The sequence below is a fragment of the Conger conger genome, chromosome 10 (genome assembly GCF_963514075.1).
Source record: "Conger conger chromosome 10, fConCon1.1, whole genome shotgun sequence".
In the NCBI taxonomy this organism is placed as follows: Eukaryota; Metazoa; Chordata; class Actinopteri; order Anguilliformes; family Congridae; genus Conger; species Conger conger.
In genome coordinates this window covers 4385001-4395000 of record NC_083769.1, presented here as the reverse complement: position 1 = coordinate 4395000, position 10000 = coordinate 4385001, and the positions used below count along the sequence as shown (strand labels likewise).

Genomic DNA, 10000 nt, shown 5'->3' with positions numbered 1-10000 from the left:
CAGCCCAGTCAGTGAACATGACCGTAACCAGTCCTGTCAGTGAACATGACCAGAAACGGCCCAGTCAGAGAACATGACCAGAAACAGCCCAGTCAGTGAACATGACCAGAAACAGCCCAGTCAGTGAACATGACCAGAAACAGCCCAGTCTGAGAACATGACCAGAAACAGCCCAGTCAGTGAACATGACCAGAAACAGCCCGGTCAGAGACCAAGGCCAGTCCAGACCCGGTCAGAGACACAGCAGAACAGCACACGGGTCTGACCTGACTCCGCGGCGGTCCGTGTGGTACTTGGCCGGGAGAGCCACGCCCAGGCTGCGGTAGATCAGCAGGATGACGATGGTGATGGGCGGGTCCGGGGCGGTGACAGCGCGCTTCAGCACAGGGATCTCCGGCGTGCGATTGGTCCGCACGCTGACTGGCGTGTGGAGACTGCTGGGGTAGAGTGCTGTAGGACACCATGAACATCCCAATGAGGCTGAGCTTACGCACATATCAGCAAGTGTGTCGTTGTATATGTGTGTGCATGTTTGTGCAGTATGTGTGGATCATTGAGTGTGTGTTGTATGTGTGAACATTCCATTTATGTGTCACTGCGTTTGTAAATGTTGTTGGTGTATATCATTGAATGTGCATGCATGTTGTACGTGTCTACAACCGAATATGCGTTAATGCTGCATGCATGTATGATGCATGTATATAATTGTCTGTCTGTGTGAACGCTGCATGCATGTATAATGAGTGTGTGAAAGTGTTTCTCACCGGAGGGTCGTTGCGGGACCAAGGCAGCAGGGGGCAGCACCACGTGTGTGTGAGGGTCCCAGAGAGTCTGGCCACGAAACAGACTGCTGTGGTAGCGGGGGAAACGCCTGCGTACATGAGTGTGGTTCTCCACGCGGTCCAGGTTCATCACTACAACACAACATGGAGGCAAATACGCACAGACAATAGTTAACAGATAAAGCTAGCAATTGTATCTGTTAAAATGTACAGTAGTAGACATACAATTGTGCAACACTCACAGAAGTAACATGTATAAGCACACATTCTGGAATGTAATTGTAAAAAAGAATCGGACCTGCCAGGTAAAATAAAACATAAATGAAAAAGAAAGCCCACTTTATAATACCTAACATTTAACACACATGAACACAAGTACAAGGACAACATTTAGATCCTGAGAATGATCCAGACAGGATCGAAATGCTGTCCTAGTAGCAGTGTATGTCTCAGTAATTAAAGGGGTCTTTGGAGTTGCAAACTGTGAGGGCTTTTGTTTTGTTTTCATTTACATTATCTCAGACCAGCACCTTATCTCAGGTGATGTTGACAGCCTGTAGCCCGGTGGCTAAGTTACATGACTAGGGCCCGGATGGTGAGTGGTTCAAGCCCCAGTGTAGCCACAGTAAGATCTACACAGCTGTTGGGCCCTAGAGCAAGGCCCTTAACCCCACATTGCTGCTTAGTCTAATCAACTGAAAGTCACTTTGAATAAAAGTCTCAGTTAAATAACTTATTATTATTATATGCGTGTGATTTTTTCACACACACACACACACACACACACACACACACACACACACCGATGTTGGGAGCCACCAGGGCCACAGGGTTGAGGTAGGTGAGCTTCATGTTCTGGGCCAGGGTCCGAGCGTACAGCTCCAGCAGCTCGGCGAGGCCGGCGGCGCCCCGCTCGCCTGTCCCGCTCTGTCCTCGCCACAGGGTGGCGCTGCTGGGGCCCAGCAGCGCACTGCAGCCCCGCAGAACGTTCTGGAAGACACACAGAGAAGGGTTAATGAGGTTAATGAGTTAACTGGATAACTTTGCTGAGTAAAACCTGGAACAGCTCTGTTCCAGTTTTGTCAGAGTTCCAGGTTTTTACTTTGGTGCAGTAATTCTGCTTTATGGAACATGGCCCAGTTTAATAACAATTCCACTGTTGTGTCCACAAACCAAATAAACATTTATGATTTGATGTAGGATCTGTGGGAGAATCTGCATGGGCACACAGGCATATTCTCTTCACATCGAGAAAATCTAGTAAGCAGCACGATCGTCATCCTCACAGCTAGGCTGTAAATCCGCTGCAGAACCATCATTAAGTCACAACGAAGCATTCCTTTGTACAGCATGAAATGGCCCTGAACTTTAAAGGGACAATAGGTAAGATGTTTGTGTTAAACTATTGGTATAAGACCAATCCCTTCCTATCATTGAAAAAGGCTCACTGACATGTTGACTCAGCCTCTGCCTGTGTTCGTAGTCCTTAAATTCGGGTTTCGAAATATACAGTTGATGGGACGACACTCTGTACCAAAACATTGTGCAGATGTACAATAATCCAAGCTCAAAAATTTGTTCTAATTGCCACAGCCACAGGGGGGGGGGGGGGCGGGTGAACAGTGTTGTGGTTTGAGGGTGTTTGTTGCTGCAATTCCTCTCTTGACGGTTAGGAGTCAGGAAATTACCTATTGTACCTTTAATAACATACATACTTTGCCTTCGATAAATCACATGCCATTTAAATGCAGATGTGAGGAATGCTTAAGAATAATTTTGCTGTATTGGGCAGAGGACAAATAGAAACCCTCTGATACAGCATTTTGTAAAACAAGAACAAAGGAAACTCTGCATAATGTTAATGGCAAAAAACAGCAAAAGTGCTCATCACTGAAAGGAAAAGGGGAGCAAGAGATGTATGACTAAGACAGAAAAGGTTTATACAACTAAATGACTCATTTTGAGAAAAAAGAGGGCGCCAGACAGCCATCCCTATGAGATCAACAATCAGAATAGGCTCTGACATAATACCAAATTTCATCAACAAAATATCATCATTCTTCTCCAAAGTTTGGAATGGCATCCCACCACTGGGAACACCTCCCGCCAATCGGGCCGAGAACAGGCCTGACTGGAGCGTGTGCCGCCAGCCAGCGCGTCGGTAAACATCTGCACTCTGTCGGCTGTACTGCAGTTACAGCGGAGCTGGCTAAGGCATGGAATTTAGGTCCAATCAATTATGAGTGTTATTATTGCTTGACAAGTCAATGGGGAATTTCCGTTGAGCTGAAACCCTCCCTTCCTGGCCTATGTATGGTCAATCAATTGTGGCTCTGCCCACAGGAGTCCTAACCGCAGTTAATACCGGCACGCTCAGGAATTACAGTACAGTACAGGAACACAGTACTTGAATACAGCCTCTGGATACGCAGCCGATTCCTCAGAAAAGGGCTTCACCTCGTTGAAGTGGGCGTCCTGCGTGGCAGTCAGACCGAAGCCGCTCTGCCGACTCTCGAAGGCGAGCAGACGCGACAGCAGACGCTCGGCTATCTGCAGGTCGTTTCCATAGAGACGCGACGTGGCCTCTGTGACATCACGCAGCTGATGAGCCAGTTTCTTCTCCGCAATGGTGCTGAGCTCCGTCTCATTCCTCTCCACTGACTCCAGCTACACGCACATACACATACACACACACACACACACACACACACACATACACACACACACACACACACACATACACACACACACACAAACACACACACATACAAACATACACACACACACACACAAACACACACAAACATACACACACACTCACACATACACACACACACACACAAACATACACACACACACACACATACACACACACACACACACACACAAACATACACACACACACACACACACACACACAGACATACGCACACACACACACACACACACACACACACAAACATACACAGTTTGTTACCAGAATAATACAATGTTTTTTTATTTTAACTTTAACTTGAGAATGACTGAAATTGCAAGGTGAATGCTCCTGAAACCTCCAAAGAGCAGACAGTATTACAAGGAATGTTTTGCACTTCAGAATAGTACAGCAAACAACAAATATAATACATTTAAAGACAACTAGCAAGACAAAAACAATTGCATTATGATCAAGCATTCAATGGCTACACATTGCATCTTAAGCAAAACTGTAACAAATTGTATTGAGATTAAAATGTAATTGATGTCTCTTGAATAGAAGGAGCACATTAAATAAATCCATCATGGTTTTATGTATCTCTATTCATCAATACCGTTCCTGCAGATACACAGCTCCCTGCTTCAAATTGTGATGAATTCCTGATGCAGTATCGTGCTTTATTGATTTATATATTTATTGTGAAGACATAATGTCTATTCGTCTCCACGCTCCTGCTGCGGTTGGGAGAGTTTAGACGCCTGGGGTTTTGCTCCAAAACACATGAAATCACCAGGCCAAGCTTGCACAGACCTCAGTAGCAGCAGTACACACACGGTGCTTTGGCAAGCAGACCAGCAGGGGGTGCTGAAGAGTGCCAATACTGTAATGTTTTGGTGGTGTAATATTTTGTAAATGATTGCAGTAATGCCGCTACATTGCAGCAGCATTGTGAGAATGTTTTGTGTAACCCTCACATCCCTGGGAGCGGGAGTCCAGGTTGAAGGATTACCGACACGGCCCATGACCATCCATTCATTTTTAATGGTGTCCCACATGCTGTAAATAACATAGTCAATTATCTTTAAAGCTTATAAATTAGAAATAATTTCAGCAAACCCCAGATTTTTTATTTCACCTGCTTAATCTCAGACATGGCCAAGATTTATATTTCATGCTAATAATTTGTGGTGATGGATTTTAATATATTTTTTAATCTTTACATATTATTTACGGATATGCATCTCTGAAAATGCAAATTCCAATATGAAATCGTACTAGTACAAACTTTATCGAGTTTGGTCAAGTTTTAGGTTATGATAATTTGTCATGCTTGCAACCCCATATCTGAAAATATATGCGGAATTAGTGCTATATTCAAAATTTAATTGAACTTCTCAACACACAGGTGAAGTGATGGATTTTTCTCTGACAGTGAAGAACCGGCTTTCTGCATCTGGAAATGAGGTGAGCCTGCAGTTCCACCACAAGGCCACTAGGTGCTCACCGCTGCATTGAGCTCCACAAATGGAGGGGAGGTGCAGTTAAACAGATCCGGATCCACCCAACCCCTCTCCACATCACAATGCCTGATGGCAGCACCTGGAAGAGAGACAACAGGCTCAAAACACACACACACACACACACACACACACACACACAGGTATGCACAGACACACTCATGCGCACACATACATGCACGCACATACACATACACATGCACACAAACACACACACACACACACACACACACACACACAGGTATACACAGACACACTCATGCGCACATACACATGCACGCACATACACATGCACACACACACAAACACACACACACACACACACACACACACACAGACACACGTGCATTAGCCCCTCCATATGTGTCTTGTGGTGCTGGGGTTTGTGGGTAATGCACTCACCCACAGAGCCTTTGGGACAGGGCACAGCCGCTGGGAGACTGAACTTTGTCCTGGGCCACCAGATCCCAGAGGTAATGATCTTAGGGCATCCATCATAGATCACTGCAGAGGCAGTTTCACATCCATTTATACATGTAATCGCTCAGTCATTGACACAAATTAAACAGTCAAGAAGAAAGTTTGGAGAGGTCTATTTCTATGAAATATTCCAAATAATTCCAAATCAAAATAAATGAATATGTTTTAAAAGCTAAAGGCAAAACCCCAACGGGCACACATTTACCCTCATTCCTATTATAAAAGTGCCTACGGATGGCCTGTGTGTGGGCAGAGGACCTGGGCTGTTCTGCCCTCGCGAACATCACTTTCAAACTCCTCTCTGGAGGATGTGACGCAGCACGTGCGCGAGTCGGCAGTCGAACCGACCGGGAGGAGCGAGGCAAGGGACGGAACTATCGGAATCGGACCGCACTTGCGCTGGGAAAGTGCTGTTGCCGGTCTTCCGTTCGTCAAGCAATTCGTTCGGATTTAATATCGCATTCTGACATTACTGCACTGTACATTGCAGTTCAATCCATTCCAACCAGAAGCCGTTTTTTTAGGTTGAATGTTTCGCGAGAACATTATGTGGCTGGCTAGTTTTAATCTGCATATGTTCTATTTTACATTTTAGCCTGTTTGTACACATAAATTACGTTTTAGATTATTTTTATCTATTGATTGTTGCTCTGCATGTAAATATGATGATTGCTGTTACATTATTGTCACTTGGAATAAACAGAATTTACTGCCCTTAATGGGTTGTTCAATCCCTTTAAATATCCTATAGTACAGAAGCCCATTGACAAACAAGCAAAAATAAATTGCATAAGACAGCAAGCACCAACAAATATCCCAGTGTCTATTTTGAGGAAAGAAGGCAAGAAAATGATTGACAAACAAATTATTGCAAATACTTAACTCAAATATTTGTTTCCACCCTGAAAATACCTTTGAAGCAGGAATGGGTAATAGCCTACACTAAAATGTGTGTAACACAATACCTCCCAATCAAATATTAATAAACTACAATGAAAACCGTGGATGCATAGATTGTTTAATATTTCTGTGCCACCTGAAAATCAAAGAGCCAAGCAACCCATATTAAATATGCAATCTGAGCAAATTGTATTTCACATATTACCCTTTCCTCCTTACTGTAGACGTTTCAGCTGGCTTGTCTGCTGGCTACTAGATATTAGGTGAGCTGCAACGAGCTGATTATGTCGACTATATCTAACGTTAGCTAGCCTGAAATAATCATTCTACATCTGCATCCTGTTGTAACGCGACACTATTCACTGGAGAAACTATTCACCAGTTGTGTTCGGTGCTGCAAAAGGAATTGGCCTTGCTGTTCAAACACTATTGGCGGGGACAGTAATGTACTGTGCTCACGTGGTGGAGTGATACAGTATTTGTCGTGAGGTTATATACGTGGTGGAATGATGCAGTATTTGTCGTGAGGTTATATACGTGGCGGAGTGATACAGTATTTGTCGTGAGGTTATATAAAGATGAGGTACTGTGCTCACGTGGTGGAGTGATACAGTGTTTGTCCTGAGGTTATATACGTGGCGGAGTGATACAGTATTTGTCGTGAGGTTATATACGTGGCGGAGTGATACAGTATTTGTCGTGAGGTTATATACGTGGTGGAATGATGCAGTATTTGTCGTGAGGTTATATACGTGGCGGAGTGATACAGTATTTGTCGTGAGGTTATATACGTGGTGGAATGATACAGTATTTGTCGTGAGGTTATATACGTGGCGGAGTGATACAGTATTTGTCGTGAGGTTATATACGTGGCGGAGTGATACAGTATTTGTCGTGAGGTTATATACGTGGCGGAGTGATACAGTATTTGTCGTGAGGTTATATACGTGGCGGAGTGATACAGTATTTGTTGTGAGGTTATATACGTGGTGGAGTGATACAGTATTTGTTGTGAGGTTATATACGTGGTGGAGTGATACAGTATTTGTCGTGAGGTTATATACGTGGTGGAGTGATACAGTATTTGTTGTGAGGTTATATACGTGGTGGAGTGATACAGTATTTGTCGTGAGGTTATATACGTGGCGGAGTGATACAGTATTTGTTGTGAGGTTATATACGTGGTGGAGTGATACAGTATTTGTCCTGAGGTTATATACGTGGCGGAGTGATACAGTATTTGTCGTGAGGTTATATACGTGGCGGAGTGATACAGTATTTGTCGTGAGGTTATATACGTGGTGGAATGATGCAGTATTTGTCGTGAGGTTATATACGTGGCGGAGTGATACAGTATTTGTCGTGAGGTTATATACGTGGCGGAGTGATACAGTATTTGTTGTGAGGTTATATACGTGGTGGAGTGATACAGTATTTGTCGTGAGGTTATATACGTGGTGGAGTGATACAGTATTTGTTGTGAGGTTATATACGTGGTGGAGTGATACAGTATTTGTCGTGAGGTTATATACGTGGCGGAGTGATACAGTATTTGTTGTGAGGTTATATACGTGGTGGAGTGATACAGTATTTGTCGTGAGGTTATATACGTGGTGGAGTGATACAGTATTTGTTGTGAGGTTATATACGTGGTGGAGTGATACAGTATTTGTCGTGAGGTTATATACGTGGCGGAGTGATACAGTATTTGTTGTGAGGTTATATACGTGGTGGAGTGATACAGTATTTGTCGTGAGGTTATATACGTGGTGGAGTGATACAGTATTTGTCGTGAGGTTATATAAAGATGAGGTACTGTGCTCACGTGGTGGAGTGATACAGTATGTGTCGTGAGGTTATATACGTGGCGGAGTGATACAGTATTTGTCGTGAGGTTATAAAGATGAGGGCGGAGCCTGACCTTCGCATCCCGCCTGTGTGACCTCAGCAAAGGGGTTGTCACACATGTTGCACTGGCGGCCAATCACACCAGGCCGACACTGGCACTGCCCATTCTCCGGGTCACATGACCGGGAGAAGGACCCCCCTGGGTAGCAGTCGCAGGGCAGGCAGGTGTCACTCCCCCGGGGCCGGTAGTAGAACTCCTAGGGGCCAAAAAAAGACAGAGAAACACAACTTTGGTCAGGTTCTGGAAAACATGCTGAATTAAATTTTAATTAATCTGAGCCAAGGTTTCGCGGTAAACCTATGCCCAGTAATCACTTTAGTTTTAAAAGGCCTTTGTGGTGTTGGCATGGCTGCAGGCTCAGCAGACACTCAGCTCTGAGCTGTTGCCAGAGAACGCCAGACCCCAGACAGCCAGGGAAGAGCACAGACCCGCCAACACCCTGTCTCTGCAGCACGGCCACAAGTCTTTCTCAGCTAAATTTTCAAATAGTAAAGGATTTGCACAAATTAATTTTATGAAGATTAATTCCACACTCCTGCTGATGCAGAATAATGTAGCTAAATCGATTAGCTTTCTCTTCACTTTTCAACTCTTCACTTTTCAACCTTATCCTCGATCCCTCCCCTCTCATGTGTCCTCGCTGCAGATGACTTTGCAATCCACTTTAGGAAGAAGATAATAGATCTTAACAGAAGATAACAGATCTGAACCTTGTTCCGTGGAGCTCAGTCCTCACTCCTCTATCCAGCTGCCTCATCCTATCCCCCCACACTACCCCTCTCACTATCCCCCACACTCCCCCTCTCACTATCCCCCACACTCCCCCTCTCACTATCCCCCACACTCCCCCACACTCCCCCACACTCCCCCCCACACTTCCCCACACCTCCCCCTCTCACTATCCCCCACACTCCCCCACACCTCCCCCTCTCACTATCCCCCACACTCCCCCACACTACCCCTCTCACTATCCCCCACACTACCCCTCTCACTATCCCCCCACACTCCCCCTCTCACTATCCCCTCTCACTATCCCCCCACACTCCCCCTCTCACTATCCCCCACACTCCCCCTCTCACTATCCCCCCACACTCCCCCACACCCCCCCTCTCACTATCCCCCCACACTATCCCCCACACTATCCCCCCACACTCCCCCTCTCACTATTCCCCACACTCCCCCTCTCACTATCCCCCACACTACCCCTCTTACTATCCACCTTCTACCTTCTCTGCCCTCACAGATGTCAATATATTGTACCTGTGTAGAGGACCCTATTCCCTCCCTTCTTCTCCGGACCATCTCACCCAGCACACTGCGATTCCTGTCTTCCAGCAAACCTCTACTGCAGCCTTCAGGAAGGCCCAAATCACATTCATCTTGAAGAAACAGACTGGAGCCATCTGGTGTCCAGAATTATTAGCCAGTCTCCCTACTCCTATTTATCTCCAAAAGTCTGGAATATGCAGAACCTAATCAACTCTCTCACTTCCTGCGGCAAAATAACCTTTTTGACTTTGTCCATTCTGGCTTCAGGGCAGATCTCTCAACAGAGACACAGTCCTTTTATCCATCAACAAAGCCATGACACCAAGCTACACACATCTCTCTCTGCTTTTCTGATCACACTGAATCTTTCTGCACTTTTGTGACTGTAGACCACATCCACCCTGACCTCTACTGGGATCATATGCTCTGCTCCTAAGTGGACTAC

At 45.3% G+C, this 10000-nt stretch overlaps 1 protein-coding gene across 1 annotated transcript in view; it reads right to left on the bottom strand.

Moving 5' to 3' along the window:
• The window catches only part of celsr3 (cadherin, EGF LAG seven-pass G-type receptor 3), a 64107-nt gene that overhangs the window by 22512 nt on the left and 31595 nt on the right, over positions 1–10000 (bottom strand). Inside the window, 7 exon segments of the mRNA XM_061257494.1 lie at positions 267–450; positions 765–914; positions 1586–1772; positions 3240–3449; positions 4985–5079; positions 5400–5501; positions 8299–8482. Of these exon segments, the coding sequence (XP_061113478.1) occupies positions 267–450; positions 765–914; positions 1586–1772; positions 3240–3449; positions 4985–5079; positions 5400–5501; positions 8299–8482 (1112 nt within the window).